This window comes from Ranitomeya variabilis, chromosome 1 (assembly GCF_051348905.1).
Source record: "Ranitomeya variabilis isolate aRanVar5 chromosome 1, aRanVar5.hap1, whole genome shotgun sequence".
Taxonomy (NCBI): domain Eukaryota; kingdom Metazoa; phylum Chordata; class Amphibia; order Anura; family Dendrobatidae; genus Ranitomeya; species Ranitomeya variabilis.
This window is the reverse complement of record NC_135232.1, coordinates 567,490,602-567,507,781: the sequence shown is the minus strand read 5'-3', so window position 1 is coordinate 567,507,781 and position 17,180 is coordinate 567,490,602. Positions and strand designations below refer to the sequence as shown.

Sequence of the window (17,180 nt, the reverse complement as noted above, 5' to 3'; positions counted from 1 at the left end):
GACAGAGAGGCGCGCAGCAGTGGAACGGTGGACAGGTAAATATAGCAAGTGCGAGGGGCCAGAGCTAGCGGCGACTCCGGCACCTGACCCCCACAGCGCGCCGGTGTCCCTGCCTGCACAGCCCCGCCCGCACTCAGCGCACAGCCCCGCCCGCACTCAGCGCACAGCCCCGCCCGCACTCAGCGCACAGCCCCGCCCGCACTCAGCGCACAGCCCCGCCCGCACTCAGCGCACAGCCCCGCCCGCACTCAGCGCACAGCCCCGCCCGCACTCAGCGCACAGCCCCGCCCGCACTTGGGCAGTAGAGCCGGAGAAAGATGAGAGCAACATATGGCAGAATGGAAACAGGAACAGGCAGAATGGGTGCAGCACATTACAACAGAATGGGGGCACAGAATGGGGGCACAGGATGGGAGCAGCACATGACAATGGGGGCGCAGGATGGGAGCAGCACATGACAGAATGATTGCGCACGATGGCAGCAGCACATGACAGAATGGGGGCGTACACATGACAGGATGGGGGTGCAGGATGGGAGCACATGACAGAATGGGAGCAGCACATGACAGGAGCAGCACATGACAGAATGGGGGCGCACACATGACAGGATGGGGGTGTAGGATGGAGCAGCATATCACAGGATGGGGGCGCAGGATGGGAGCACATGACAGGATGGGGATGCAGGATGGAGCAGCACATGACAGGATGGGAGAGCAAGATGGGAGCAGCACATACCAGGATGGAGACCATATACCAATATAAATGCTCGCCACCCGGGCGTAGAACGGGTTCAACAGCTAAAAAAATATATACACATACACACACACACATACACACACACACACACTAGATGGGGGCCCGATGCCATCGCATTTGGAGGACGGCAATGTCACGATGGGGGCAGGCTTTGCAGCTGCTTTTTAAAGGAGTTTTCCCACAAACGTAAGTTCATTTTAAAAATTGTCTGTCTGTAAAATTTTTTACCTCACAAAATGAATCCTCTGTAAACCCCTGGTGTAATGTCCGTATTGTCTCTTGCTTCCTCCCTTGCCTTACCCTTCAGGTGATTTTCAGGAATTAATGTAAAGTGTGTTTTTACCACCTAAATGTCGGTAACTTCTGAACAGGTCAGTGTAGCCAGCAGACTAAGGCCATGAACTGGCATGGCAAACATCAGGACCACACAATAAGGCTATGTGTCCACGGTCCGGAATCCCAGTGCTTTGGATGCAGCGGATACCCCGCTCGGCCCAAAGCGCAGCCCCCTGTTGTACGCGCGGTTCATTGAACACAAGTGAAATCACCGCATCCTATACATAGAACAGTGCTATTTATCTTGTGGAGACTGAGCATCTCCACAAGATAAATAGACATGCTGCGGTCTATAAAGACGTGCCACATGTGCGTAAACGCAGGTTTGCCACCTGTGTGTTTGTATGCATGATTTCTGTACGCAGCGTCCAATCCGCAGCAAATACTGAAGGAATACGCCCCGTGGAAACATAGCCTAAATGTATCAAGGCACCGATGGGGATTAAGAGGAAGCCCCCACACTCTTAACCATTTATATGATGTAGTCAACTATTGGCAGCACCATGTAAGGGGTTACCCAGATATGGACGGTACCAACACTGATCGTGGCTGATGCAGCAAGTTGTCAGCTATAGTGTACAGCCGACAGCTGCAGGATTGTCACCTGTATGGGGAGGCTATTCTCTTATATCTCAGGTCAGTTAAAAGACGTATTGGTGGTCAATAAGGGGTTAATACACACTGCAGCTGTGAGACATGTAATCACCAAGTCAGCACTTTCCTCACCCTTCTGGGGGCCAAAGAGTCTCAGTGGCTGCTCTGTATCTACAACACTGTTATCACAGCGTCAGCACTGCAGCCAATCAGTGGTTGATGGCACGAGTCACAGAGCCACTGACCTCACAGGGTGCAATACTGTCAACAGACACCAGGGACTCCGCACTGGACCTGGGGAGGGTGAGTAAAGGACAGTGTTTTTTTAAATCCACTGCTTTACTATGAGGTGACAATGTGACGTCATGCTCCTGTGTTTATAGCTGTATTCCCACTAGTGTGGGTAACGCCGACTCTGTTCCAGTACTCCGGTGGTCTAGGTGTGAATAATGGCCAGCGGCCATGTAATACAACAACTCCATGTATAACAGAGATTTTATTGAACAGCTAGAACAGAATCTTACATTTGTACAGAGTGGTGCAGCTTGTGACGCCGTCCATACACCATGCAGATAAAGGAGTGATATAACATGGAGGACACAGTCATTAAGGCTTCACGCTCTCCATTATGGGAACATAGCTTTTACCTGTTCTTTTCAATGACAGAAAAGGCTTCCGCGTCATAAGACTTCACTCACCAGAAATTATTTTTTTTTTTTTACTTTGTGTAAAAGCCACTGTCCTCTTGAATCTGGAGCAGTTTTTCTTTCATTTTGGCGCCTCTCCATTCCTGAGATATGGCCTCCTGCTCCCTGAATATAAAGCCTTACTAATCATGGGGGCGTGGTACATATGAAGACACCCACTTGGTTAACAAGACTAGATTTATAAATAGGAAAGAAGGAGCTATATCTCGGGAACAGAGAGGTGCAGACACAAAAGAAAGACAACGCCGGATTCAGGAGAAGAGTGGCATTTATGCCAGGTGACAAAAATAAATATTTATGGTAAGTGACCGGTCGTCGTTAAATTCAACATTTAGACGTTTTTGTCATTTTTGTTAAAAAGTTCTCCAGGTTGTAGATACTGCAGTTAGACACTTGATATGGCGCCAGCTGTGGTTCTTAATAAGCCTGGCACAGGGTCCAGTGCTGGTGAGAAAATGCAGACAAGCGCACAGAGCACTGCCACCAGTGAGTATCGGTGCCGACCAGAGCGCGTGTGGCCGCCGGTGTGTATCGGCGCCGATCTTAGCTCTGTACACAATACGTGGGCACTCAGAGAATGAGTGGGCGCTATGAGGAGTGTCTAGACACAGGAGAATCCATACAAAAATGGTTAGATCGGGTAGAACCTCATTTCTGAATTACCAAGACAAGTAATAGTCATGCGACCCCTCTCTCCCATTTAGTGGAGTCAATCAAGTAAAAATATTCACATATAATACATTCGAGTTTCCATGTTATCAATCATCATCATATCAGGAGGAGAGTGAAACAGTGTCACCAAAGTTACTGAAAGGATCCGATAATACTGTGCCCAGGAGTAGAAAACTAGTGGCCTATATACAGTATACATAGTATAGATAGCTCTTATTGTTAAAGGATCTCAGAGAGAAAAAAGACACAAAACTAAAACTGGAAGCTGAATAGCTGCGGGGTGGGGATGGGGGATCACCGCTCGCCCCTTCCACCGACTGTCTTCAGAGTGAATCCCTTGATAAACAGTGTGACCCGGCTGCTAGGATCCAGTGTAAGTACAAATTCTCATTATCCAGTGTTTCCTGGCCCCAGAAATAAACAGAGGAAAATTACCATATCTAGACAGCGCTCTACTGCCACCTAGTGGAGGTACCAGCCTAGCAAGTCAATATTCCAAGAGGGCTATTAGCCAGGCCAGACACCCTTTTGTTCTGGGGTAATTACCCCCAAAGGATGATACTATAACTTATACAGTATATCTATTAGACAGCTCCATATGTTAAAAGAAAAGTAAAATGCAGCAATTCCTCAAGCAAAAAAATTCAGTTACTATCCATATCCGTCATTTATCCGACACTTCCCATACATATCTGCCCTGATAACGTTTCTCTACAGTAAGATCCTTCAGGATCTTCCCCTATTGACTTGTAAGGAATGAGGAAGATAACTGAGCAAAATTCGCAATAATAACTTCAGCAAAACCACATCTAAAAACTGATTTTTACACAGAACAGTAATGACTTTGTACTGTAGAATCCGCGCCCTCTTAGACACCATCCGGTGGACCGCCCACTGGACACCATCCAAAGGACCGCCCACCGGGCACAATCCAAAGGAGCGCCCACCAGACACCATCCGAAGGACCGCCCACCAGACACCATCCGAAGGACCGCCCACCGGACACCATCCGAAGGACCGCCCACCGGACACCATCCGAAGGACCGCCCACCGGACACCATCCGAAGGACCGCCCGACCCATAAGCATGCAAAGTATGTGTATAAATTCCTAAAACACAGTGTTATATGGAATCTTCTCCCACAAACCTGTATATCAGTCAGCTGAGCTCCTCATTCTCTGTAACAGGCCACCAGTATCATGGCAGGAGACACATTCTCTCCCATTAGTAACCAGTAAGCCATCTTAGCACATTTTCTCTCTTCCTGGACATATTACCTAACTCTGACCATTATGTCTATCTCACACACACGGGGCACTAATGGGAATAAATCCTACAGCCGGCTATTAAATATAAATTTATACAATTAAAGGGAACCCATCAGCCGGATGCTCCGCAGCAGATTGTGCTGGTCTGTTCTTAGATGAGACGCCACCCTGTGACAACTTTCCATATGACGCAGGCTTATTGCCAGAGGCTTTGCTATGTAATAAGACCATGATAGGAGGCTGAGGCAGCGGGGTGGGTGTATTACAGGGGTAATTCTCCTGATGGGTTCCTTTTATGTAATGACTAATCAGTGTAGTCTAATACTGATGAGTTTATCATACATGCCGTGGGAGGAGCAGGAGTCCATCCCCTGTGCAGAGCACTGCAGCACAGCTCCTTTCAAGTGAATGGGGGCCGGCTGCAGTGAATGGCACGGCTGTGCACAGCTATCGGAGGCGGCACTATATTGGTACTGCGGCTCCTTCAGTCACCTAATGGACGGGGATTCTTATCGCTGCACCCCCAGAAATCATAAAGTGATAGTGTGACCTCATCTCTAGGGCTTCCCTCACACGGGGCTGGTCTCACTGTTCGTGTATGAGCAGCAGCTTCATATATTCCCAGGGGGCTGTTGAGGACCCCCACTGCCAGTCCATATCTGGAGTGGGAAACTGGCCTTTTCTTACACTCATGAAGGGGGTTTAATTGCTTGTATTCTCCAAATCACACTGCCCTGCGCTGTAACAGAACAGAACTGTTTTTTTCTGCTGATAGGCAGAGCAAGCAGTGCTGGAGGGTAAAGCATGGAGCATAGGCTGCGTAGTGCGAGCTGGAGATGTGAAACAAGCTCAGTTGGAGCCTATCATAGCTTTGACTGAGAAAAAAAAAAAAAAGGAAATTAATTTACACTCAGGGAGGACAGGATGGTTGCTTTGTGCGTGCACTCTAGGACTACGGTCCGGGTACATGGAGGTGCACTCTAGGACTACAAGGCGGTCACATAGGGGTGCACTCTAGAACTACGGGGCGGTCACATGGGGGTGCACTTTAGGACTATGGGGCGGTCACATGGGGTGCACTCTAGAACTAAGAGGCGGTCACATGGGCGTACACTCTTGAACTAAGGGGCGGTCACATGGGGGTGCACTGGGGGAGGAAGGGACGGCTACATGGGGGGTGCATTGGGGCGGTTACGGAAAAGCATAGCCGGCTTTTCCATATTTTTTACCCAGCTGATCTGAGAAGATAGATACGGTACAGTCAGGGACACCAGGAACCGTCCCATGTGGAAGGACAACGGGGTTCTTCACATCGTCACCTGTGAAAACTACAAAGCTCAAGTTTATTTCGAGAAAATAAAAGTTTACATTCATTGCAACTTGCAACATAGGAATTGCTGCTGCATCGACTAGAAAATGGAATATGCCGCAGTCCTCGGCCGCTAAACGACAGTGCGGACATCGCCCCTCCGGTGTGTGTCGGAGACGGAGTATAACAGTGTATTGCTAAAACACAATCTCTGGGCTGTACATCCAGATCCCGAGGAGGCTGCAGCCATTCCTCTCCTATCTACTGCCACCTCTGCAGACACAAGAGATCAGCTGCCCGATGGGGAGAATGGGGTGAGAAAAAGGGAACATTACATCCAGACTCTGCAATCACTTCTACCAGGAAGCATGTCTGCCATCCAGGAAAGTCTACAAGCTGCACACTCCCCGGCACAGGGCGCTCACTACGAGGACGCTGGCAATGCAGCCTTTAGACTAAACCTGAGCTGCTGCTCCTACGTGAGGCCCAGTCCTCCGGCCTCCTAACCCGAAAAGTCAGAAGTAAACTGGTTCTCCAGCACTGGGATACTCAGCCGTGTCCTGTGCCCCGTGACTGTCCTGGCTCACCGCAGCCAGGAGGAGGGCACCCACTGCGGCTCCGTGTCCAGCTTGTTGATTAGTCGCAGCAGTTCCTGATACGCCTTGTCTAGGTCAGTGTTCACAATGGCCATGTCGAAAAAGTGCCCGTTGTTTTGCTCCATTTCTCTTGCTTTCTCAATGATGTCTCTGAGCTCCTCCGGCTGCGTAGTACATAGGAAAAGAAGCATAAGTTCGAGTCGCCGCAGCAAAAAGGCAAAAAAATAATAATAAATAAATAAAATAAAAAGGCCTGGCCCCTTCAGCCTGCAACACAAGGCCAAATTCCCCCTCACCCAGCAACAAAAGACTGCATCCCAGCAGCAAAAGGACACCACTCCCCCCGCAGCAAAAGGCAAGTACCCCTCCCAGGCAAGAGACCGAACACCACCCACCAAGCAAAAGGCCGCATCTCGGCAAAAGGCCTGCCCCCCCCCCCCCCATCCAGCAACAAAGGGAAAAATACCCCCACCCGTAACAAAAAACGCATCCGCACCAGCAGCAAAAGGCCACTACCCACCCTCCCCGCAGCAAAAGGCCAGCACCCCTCCCAGGCAAGAGACCGAACACCCCCCACCAAGCAAAAGGCCGCATCTCGGCAAAAGGCCTGCCCCCCCCATCCAGCAACAAAGGGAAAAATACCCCCACCCGTAACAAAAAACGCATCCGCACCAGCAACAAAAAGGCCACTACCCCCCCTCCCCGCAGCAAAAGGCCAGCACCCCTCCCAGGCAAAAGACCGACTCCCCTAAGCAAAAGGCCGCATCTCAGCAAGAGACCTCCCCCCCACCCTGGAACAAAAGGCCACATCCCCCGAGAAACAAAAACCCGCCCCTCACCCCGCAACAAAAGGCTACATCCCACCAGCAACAAAAGGCCAGCCCCACAACCCCCCAGCAACAAAAGGCTGACCCCTCGCCCCACAGCAAAAGGCCAGCCCCATCTCCCTGCAAATGGATGCCCCCCACCCTCCAGCAACAAAAGGCCAGCTGCCACATCACCCTGACACCAATTGACAGGTAGCTCTGCACAGACGCACTGCAACGCAAGCTGTCAAAGTGCCGCTGCACACAGTGCATTGTTCGGTCACTGTAACCTCTCCACACACAGCCTCTACGACTGAAAGCCTGCAGCTCCCGGGAGGAATACATTGTGATTTCTCCCATTAGCCACACTTTCAGTAAAGAGAAGGTTAATAGCTGCAGGTAAGAACCTGCCCTGCCCCCCAATGCTCAGCATTATTCATTCTGGGGAAAAAAGTGACATTTTCAACCTTCCCCATGAGGCTTTGCGCTAAAGTTCCCCTAAGGCTACGTGCACACGTATTCTTGGGCTCTGCAGATTTTTCCGCAGCGGATTTTGTGCGGATTCCACCTGCGGTTTTACACATGCGGATTCCTATAGAGGAGCAGGTGTAAACCGCTGCGGAATCCGCACAATGAATTGACATGCTGCGGAATGTAAACCGCAGCGTTTCCGCGCAATTTTTTGCACAGCATGGGCACAGCGGTTTCTGTTTTACATAGGTTTACATGGTACTGTAAACTTATGGAAAACTGCTGCGGACCCACAACTGCGGAAATCCGTAACGTATGCACATAGCCTAACTTCTGCAACTTTACGAGTAAAATCACACAAGGCTTCTAAACAGCTACGTGTCGTCATTATAGATGGCGTCAATCAGCACAACATGACTGTACAAACCAAGCACAGAGGAAAGGCTGAATGGTTCAGAGCACCTTCCTACCTGCTGCTTCTCCAATTCAGCCCTTCTTGGGCTATTGCACAAAAAAAATTAATAATTAAGGAAGAGAAGAGTGTAAGCAAGTGGGAAGGATTACGGAATTGCTCAGTGCTTGTGCTTTGTTTGCACAGTCACTTTGTACCGACAGTCCGGTAGGTATCCAGAACTTGTCTGTACTTCTTGGGACTCACTTCTTACAAAACAGTAGTGACTTACTGCCACTCACCTTTGGGTTTCTCCCCTCTTTTGCGAGAAGTGCGCGCAACCGCTCCTGGGACGGCGGCGCAATGAAGATAATGTACGGCTTTAAATCTGAATTTCGCAGTGTTTTAAGAGCCTGATCAGAAGACAAAAAAAAAGAAAGACCATGAGTAGCATGCAAGCTGCGGCGGTATTCTAGTGTACTGTCAGAGGGATCGCAGCTGCCGCTCAATTCCTCATATGTTTAGCAGTGCCGAGGACATCTGCTCAACCATGCACTCGGAGCAGCCATTTGCCAATTCAGTCATCAGTGCTGCTCGCCTCTTGGAAGTGAGAATCTTCACAGATCCATTTTTCCAAAAGTGTGTTTTTTGGGGTGTGCCCCAGTTCTGATAAATTGCAGCTGTGCCCCTCGTGCTTTTAATAGTGTTAGCGCAGTGTTAGCGCAGTTTTAACTTTAGTTCAAAAGGTGAGAAGAGCATTACATCAGCTTGTGATCTCCAACATTCTGCAAATAGTTCTGGAGTGTCCATATATTTATACCCTTCATGAATATTGGTGTCCCATTAGGTATGCCCTAAACGGACTGAACTAACGCAATGTGAACCTAGCCTAATACTGGCAGAAAAGCATCAACAGCCAGAGACCCCCCCCCCCCAGACACAGACATATCCCTGGAGACACAGTGACTATATAATCCAGTTAGTAATTCTCCTAAAGGTACCTTCACACTGAAAGATATCGCTAGCGATCTGTGACGTTGCAGCGTCCTGGATAGCGATATCGTTGAGTTTGACAGGCAGCAGCGATCAGGATCCTGCTGTGCCATCGTTGGTCGGAGCAGAAAGTCCAGAACTTTATTTCGTCGCTGGACTCCCGCAGACATCGCTGAATCGGTGTGTGTGACGCCGATTCAGCGATGTCTTCACTGGTAACCAGGGTAAACATCGGGTTACTAAGCGCAGGGCCGCGCTTAGTAACCCGATGTTTACCCTGGTTACCAGTGTAAATGTAAAAAAAAAAAAACACTACATACTTACATTCCGGTGTCTGTCCCCCGGCGCTGTGCTTTCCTGCACTGTCAGCGCCGGCCAGCCGTAAAGCAGATTACAGCGGTGACGTCACCGCTGTGCTTTCCGGCCGGCACTCACAGTCAGTGCAGGAAAGCACAGCGCCGCGGGACAGACACCGGAATGTAAGTATGTAGTGTTTGTTTTTTTTTTACATTTACAATGGCAACCAGGGTAAACATCGGGTTACTAAGCGCGGCCCTGCGCTTAGTAACCTGATGTTTACCCTGGTTACCCGGGGACCGGCATCGTTGGTCGCTGGAGAGCTGTCTGTGTGACAGCTCTCCAGCGACCACACAACGACGAAACAGCGACGCTGCAGCGATCGGCATCGTCGTCTAGATCGCTGCAGCGTCGCTAAATGTGACGGTACCTTAACTGTTGCAACACTTGGCAGTGACAAATAGAATTGACTCTTTCCTGCCAAACTCTTACCCACTACTGAAAGCAAGTTGTGTGGTTTATTTTACTATTATAAAAAGTAAAAAAAAAAAAAAAAAAAAAAAAAATGCAATTCCTAAAAACATACAAGAAAAAAAATGCATCAGGCAGAGCTGCAATACCAGTCGCAGCCCATGAGCAAGAGGCGCTGTTTGAAATCTTTGGGTTGATGGCGTTTCTTTCCCCTTCAAAGTGGGGTCTGAACTGAATGTATTACTAGGCAGGGACAATGACCTAGGACAGCCCCCCGAGGAAGCTCTAAAACGCGAAACGCGCGTCGGGGCTATTTATGAGGACACTTGGCATAGACGGCACACATGGGTAAGCACACTATTGAGTCCACGGCTTAGCTATATCACTTTGTTTGGGCAGGTTGCAATATAGGTGGGAGTTAGTACAGACAGGGGTGTTCTTATATGAAGAGTTATTACCACTTGGTTTTATACCACTGTCTCCCCTCCCTATTTTACTATCTGTGTAATATCCATAGGTTCACTGTGCCATGTTAAGTGACTCATTGCAGGTTATACATGATCCTGCAAGTGCACCCTTACATTTTCTATTGTGTGCATATCTATGTCTGTGTTACCTCTTAGTCATGCACCTTATCCTCATTACCTCTTATTTTATGTGTTTGTATTTTGCTAATAAAGTTTACTAATTCTAGCTATATTGTATTGTCATCCATTCTTTAAGATGGGGCATTATGCTCTTTTGAGCCTATAGGTTTATATTTATTAGGGAGTTGTGCCCCCCTTTTTGTTCCCCATTGGGAGTGCGATGGGCACATCCGGAAGAAGGGACTTTTCTACTAATAATTACATCCACAGTGTCAGTTTTTGTTATAAATGCAGGGACAATGACCTGACCCTAGAAATAAAGCAGAGGAGGCTGTTATACAGGCACACTAAACTGCAAGGGTAAGAGTGCTGCCATATCCCCCACACCCACCCAGGACATCAGCAGTCTCTGGCAGCAGCTCCCCCGCCTGGTGTTTATGCTAGCAGGGATCAGATGGGTAATATCTCGCCCACCAGCTGTTCTACAAGCAGCAAAAGGAGTCTCCAAGAATTTCAGAAGAAGCACACAATGTTTATAGTATCTCACTCCCTTTGTTGGTGTGGGCTGACCGTGCACATTGCCAAGGAACACACCGCACATTACTGGGAATAATGTAACCACTAGTATTCATCAGCGGATGTAACAATCTAATGAGAAAACCACAGGAGGAGCGTGAGAAATCCACAGGAGGAGTGCAAGTCCCATTACAGAAGCAATAGGAAGGCAGGGAGGCACCCTGCTGTCCTTCCAATCACATCAGCATGCTTCACCCGCTTACCACACCGATGCCCTCCCCTAAACGCCTCACCTGCTTACCACGCCCTCCCCTAGAACGCCTCACCAGCTTACCACGCCCTCCCCTAGAACACTTCACAAACTTAGCATGCTGGCGTCCTCCCTTAGAATGCTTCACCTGCTTACCACACCGATGTCCTCCCCTAGAAAGCCTCACCAGCTTACCACACTCTCCCCTAGAACGCCTCACCCACTTACCACACCAGCGTCCTTCCCTAGAACACTTTACAAACTTAGCACACTGGTGTCCTCCCTTAGAATGCCTCAGCTTCTTACCACGCCCTCCCCATAGAACACCTCACCAGCTTACCACAGCGACGCCCTCCCCGAGAACGTCTCACTGGCTTACCACGCCGGCGGCGTCCCCTAGAACGTTTTACAAACTTAGCACGCTGGCATCCTCCCTTAGATTGCCTCACCCCCTTGCCACACCGGTGTCCTCCCATAGCATACCTAGCTGGCTTACCACGCTGGCATCCTCCCCTGAACGTCTCACTGGCTTACCATGCCTGCGTCCTCCCCTAGAACGTCTCACTGGCTTACCACGCCTGCGTCCTCCCCATGAACGTCTCACTGGCTTACCACGCCTGCGTCCTCCCCTAGAACGTCTCACTGGCTTACCACACCTGCGTCCTCCCCTAGAACGTCTCACTGGCTTACCACACCTGCGTCCTCCCCTAGAACGTCTCACTGGCTTACCACACCTGCGTCCTCCCCTAGAACGTCTCACTGGCTTACCACGCCTGCGTCCTCCCCTAGAATGTCTCCCTGGCTTACCACACCTGCGTCCTCCCCTAGAACGTCTCACTGGCTTACCACACCTGCGTCCTCCCCTAGAACGTCTCACTGGCTTACCATGCCGACATCCTCTCCTAGAATGTCACACTGGCTTACCACACCTGCGTCCTCCCTTAGATTGTCTCACTGGCTTTCCACGCCAGCGTCGTCCCCTAGAACGTTTTACAAACTTAGCACGCTGGCATCCTCCCTTAGAATGCCTCACCCCCTTACCACACCGGTGTCCTCCCATAGAATGCCTCGCTGGCTTACCACGCCGGCGTCCTCCCCAGAACGTCTCATTGGCTTACCATGCCGGCATCCTCTCCTAGAATCTCACTGGCTTACCACATCTGCGTCCTCCTCTAGAACGTCTCACTGGCTTACCATGCCGGCATCCTCTCCTAGAACGTCACACTGGCTTACCACACCTGTGTCCTCCCCTAGAACGTCTCACTGGCTTACCACGCCGGTGTCCACCTATAGAATGTTTTACAAACTTAGCACGCTGGCATCTTCCCTTAGAATGCCTCATCCTCCCCTAGAAAGTCTCACTGGCTTACCACGCCGACGTCCTCCCCTAGAACGTCTCATTGGCTTACCACGCCTGCGTCCTCCCCTAGAACGCCTCATTGGCTTACCACACCTGCGCCCTCCCCTAGAACGCCTTATCAGCTGAACCAGCCGGTGTCCTCCCCTAGAACGTCTCACTGGCTTACCATGCCGGCATCCTCTTCTAGAACGTCAAACTGGCTTACCACACCTGCGTCCTCCCCTAGAACATCTCACTGGCTTACCACACTTGCATCCTCCCATAGAACGTCTCACTGGCTTACCATGCCTGCGTCCTCCCCTAGAATGCCTTACAATCTTTACCAGCCGGTGTCCTCCCCTAGAATGCCTTACCATCTTAACAAGCCGGTGTCCTCCCCTAGAATGCCTCACCCACTTACCAAGGCAGCATCCTCTCCTAGAATGCTTCAACGGCTTAACATGCCGACATCGTCCCCTACAATGCCTCAACAGCTTACCAAGCTGGCATCCTCCCCTAGAATGCCTCACCCCCTTACCACAATGGTGTCCTCCCATAGAATGCCTTACCAGATTACCTGGCAGATGCTTTACAAACTTAGCACGCTGGCGTCCTACCTTCGCATGCTTCACCCACTTGCCACACCGGCATCTTCACCTAGAATACTTAAAACACAAGCAGGCGTCTTTACCCCCAGGGCCCTGCAAATCAGTCGCCCTTCCCACTTGCCCTCACCCCCCCTCCATGCAGACGTCCCCCTCAGGCTCCGCCATGCAGGCAATCTTTGCCCTTGGACCCTGCCATGCAGGTGTCCTTTGCTCCTCGGGACTGCAGGCATCTTTAACCCTCCAGGCGCCGCTACAAGGGCAAACTTTCCCCTCCTACTATATCAGCATCCTAGCCCAGTACCATTCACTCATCCACCATACCAATAACCTTCCCTAACCACAGTTAAGTAGTGGAAAGTTTCAGGTCAGAGGCCTTGCTTTTGATGTGGACGAGTACGGTCAGATCTTTCTCTGCACATTCTCCAGCCGTTGCCAAAATATCTAAAAGCAAAAGGAACCTGCAGGCAGAAAACTAATGACTGCAGAAGAGTGCACTTTCTGAAAGATCCTCATACAAGAAAGTTGCCTCCTCTGGATCAGCTGGTCCAGATACGAGGCCGCCGCCGCCGCCCTGTACCCATCCTAACACCAGATCACTGTTTGGCATCTTGCACACTGCCAAAAAGCAACAATTGCCCCTGGTCCTAATTTTACATGCTTCCCCTCTCTCTCATCCTTTTAGAGCACTTCTACAACAACTTCTTTCCGGATCACTGCTGCTGTAATCACAGGACCTAAATAACTGGGGGCGTCTCTACAGATGTAATGCCCTTTTTCAGGATACTGTATTTAGGCTCTCACCCTGTATTTAGCCTCATGCCTCCATTTGTTTCTGCCACCAACCTCAGCAGGGAGGAAGTAAAGGTTCATAGTAACTTATTAGCTGTCAACTCCACAAATCAAACTGCAATAAAATAAAGTCTTTGACTTCCAGAAAAATTTACGAAACCCAGTAAGTCCCTGCAGTGTGAGAAAACCCTATGTGCCTGCGCTGTCAGCTCACCTGGGTGTGAAGACTTAAAAGGCAAATTTTGCCAGAATTAATGACTTGTCGCACGGAGTCCACGCTGGTGCCGTAGAGGTTTTTCTCATACTCCCCGTACTCTATGAACTTTCCAGAAGCAATGTCGGACTCAAATGTTTGCCTGGAGACAAAGTGATAGTCTCTGCCCGCCACTTCATTATCTCGCCTACTCCGAGTAGTATCTAGATACAAAGAGACAAAACAGAGGTCAGTGACTATACCCCAAATTATACAGGTACCATCAATGGCTCAGTATAACAGCGCCATTCCCAGAATCACAGATTAAACCTCATCGATAGGATATTTTGTTAATCGTGGGGGTCCTAGCAGTCAGGCCCAAAGCCTCTGCAGCACCCAGTCTTCAATGGGGCGGAGGGGCCAGGCTAAGACATGGCTCATGCACAGTGTGGGCTGACGGGAATAGAGTGCTGGACTCCATCCGCTCCAGTGGTGCTATACAAGGAATGCAGTGGAGGCCGAGCATGCAGAAATCTGCTCCATTCAGAATAAGGTTCAGCAGGCATGGGTCTCAGGATTACAGCCTCATTCTCTGGATTGCTGGTGGTCCCAGGGGTCAGACTACAGTAATCAGGAGTTTCCCCCCATCTTTAAGATATTGGACAGTTTTAGAGTTTTGAAATAACCCTTTAAAGGGAATCTGTCAGCAGTTTTTTCAATGTAATTGGAAAGCAGCATGATGTAGGGGTAGAGACCCTGATTCCAGCAATGTGTTACTTGTTGGTCTGCATGCTGTCACTTCATACAATCACTTTTCTCCTACCGGAACTCTGAATGCTGAGTGGTGGATAACCCCACCCACACCACTGGTTGGCTGCTTTGTGTGCACAGCCCCACCCACATTACTGATTAGCTAATTAGCTCTGTGTCCAGTGTACACGGACAGCAGCTTATCAGTGCTGGTTGGACCAGGAGGCACGAGACACCTAGTCCTGTAGTGATAACCTCCTGATGACAAAACACGGATTTTATTGAAACGACAATACACAACCTATCAGGTGAATGTCACTGGAATCAGGTTCTCTGTCTCTACACCATGCCGCTCTCAGATTACATACCAATAACCTGCTGACAATATTTCCTTTAAGCCTTCCATGACCTATCAGATTGATGAAAACAATGGGATACATCAAGGTTTTCCTTTTATGATAAGAATATCTGAGTCTAATGAAGCGAAGAGCGTTGATCTGCCACACCAGCCCCAGCCCATGGACTAGAGTGAAAGCAGAAACAAACAGGGGGGCGTCCAACTGCTGGGACCCCCAGTAACGAGGAGAATGTAGGTCTTGCGTCCCCTGTATGAATGAGGAGGTACTGTGCATGCATTCACTGTGTATGGGAGTGGTGGTCATGAATGATCAAACAGACCTATAGATGTGAATGGTGCAGTGGTCAAGCATGCGCAATACGGCTCTATCCCAAGAGCAGCGGGAGGCCTAGCGGTCAAACCACCAATCAATCATTTATCAGTTATCCAGGTGCTAAAATGGTGGTCATGGGATGCAATCACACCTCAGATTGTGCACAACCTCACACAGTCCTAGTGTGGTGTAAGCAGAAAGTTATAAAGACTTATGAATCCGCTGTACATAGGCACCAGGATGCAGCTCCGAGAGATGGCCGCACTGCTGCAGGGAGGACTGACGGCGGGGAATGTGTGAGGGGGAAGTATCAGCGTGGAACCAGTCATCTGTCATAACAGAAACTGGAGAACCGGTCTGTCAGCGAGCCATCCGTCAGTGCATTTACTGACACCTACAGCAGTGAGCCCATGGCCGGCCAGCGGCTCGTCCCCGGTCAGATGTGAGGTCACCTTGCCTCCGATTCTCTAGAATCTGACGAAGGCAAATCCAAAACATTCACTGGCGGGAGCCCAATACTCACGAGGTACAGCCACAGCAAACCTATCGGCCTCGCCGTTCATCAGGCGCTGCCGCAGCTCGTTCTGCCCGCAGTTCTGTGGCCCAATTAGAACTATGGGCCGCTTCCGGTTTGCTGGTTGGTGGTAGAGAGACATTTCCTCATAGGTCAGGATTTCTTCATTGTCGTAATCTAGAGGAAGCAGAAAAAAATGCATATAAAAAAGGCGCTCCATCAAAGGTTCATAAAAGTAGCAAAGGCGCTCCCTAAAGGGGTTAATAAAAGCAGCAAAAGGAGCTCCCTAAAGGGGTTAATAAAAGCAGCAAAGGAGCTCCCTATAAAGGGGTTAATAAAAGCAGCAATGCGCTCCCCTCAAAGGGGTCACAACCAACAGGATTTTCTGGTGGACTCCTGTATAGTACGACCATCCTCATCTGCCGGTCCAACCTGGTTCTTCAGCTGCATACACCACACCATACTCATGTGGAGTACAGATGATGGCAGTGATGGTCAGAGCCTGTCGCCTCCTCTCAAAGTTCTGCTTATCAGAACGTTCTCTATCATCAGATTATTCCCAGAGATAGTGACACACAGGTGCTTCTCCCCCCCAGAGATAGTGACAAACAGGTGCTTCTTATCTCCAGACAGATACTACATCCAGACATTCTCTAGTGTGACTTCCAGACTGAACCACATCCAACCAGACACTTTTCCTTTAGTAAAAGGGATTCCCCAGTGCGGCTCATGTTTGCAGAGCAGATTGTGTCCTATTTAAACCTACCTGCCTAGGATGTGCATGTGTCCTAGTCTAATGACTGCATGCTTGGGATAAAGTAATGAATACAGCTATTCTAATCCATCATTTGCCTATATATATTTAGGACATACTTTTTTGTTAGATGCCCGCATTCTCCACCACTTATAAAGAAAACTTTCAAAGATCTGTCTTCACAGGTGATTCGCCGTGTATGATTATATCTTTTTTTTTTTTTAATTGGAACTGTATAAAGAAAAATACATTTTAAAAATATTTTTTCTAGTCACCAATGAAGACAGATGTTTAAAAGTTTTCCTTTATCGCATGGGACCTGCAAATAGACGGATCAGCAGCACCGCTCATCTCCCTTTAAGGGATTACACTGATGATCAACCATAAGAATGAGCAATCAATACAAAATCTTAGGCTACGTTCACATTTGCGTTGTGCGCCGCAGCGTCGGCGCCGCAGCGCACAACGCAAACAAAAACGCAGCAAAACGCATGCACAACGCTGCGTTTTGCGCCGCATGCGTCGTTTTTTTCATTGAATTT

General features: G+C 49.5%; 1 protein-coding gene across 1 annotated transcript in view; it reads right to left on the bottom strand.

The window, feature by feature from the left end:
* Nucleotides 1-5,650: 5,650 nt before the first annotated feature.
* PALS1 (protein associated with LIN7 1, MAGUK p55 family member) overlaps nucleotides 5,651-17,180 on the bottom strand; it is a 63,049-nt gene continuing 51,519 nt past the window's right edge. The window contains exons 11-14 of the mRNA XM_077257275.1: nucleotides 15,894-16,061; nucleotides 13,971-14,173; nucleotides 8,209-8,319; nucleotides 5,651-6,402 (exon numbers count right to left, since the gene is read on the bottom strand). Coding sequence (XP_077113390.1) covers nucleotides 6,226-6,402; nucleotides 8,209-8,319; nucleotides 13,971-14,173; nucleotides 15,894-16,061 — 659 coding nt within the window. The 3' untranslated portion in view covers nucleotides 5,651-6,225. The remainder of the gene's footprint in view (nucleotides 6,403-8,208; nucleotides 8,320-13,970; nucleotides 14,174-15,893; nucleotides 16,062-17,180) is intronic.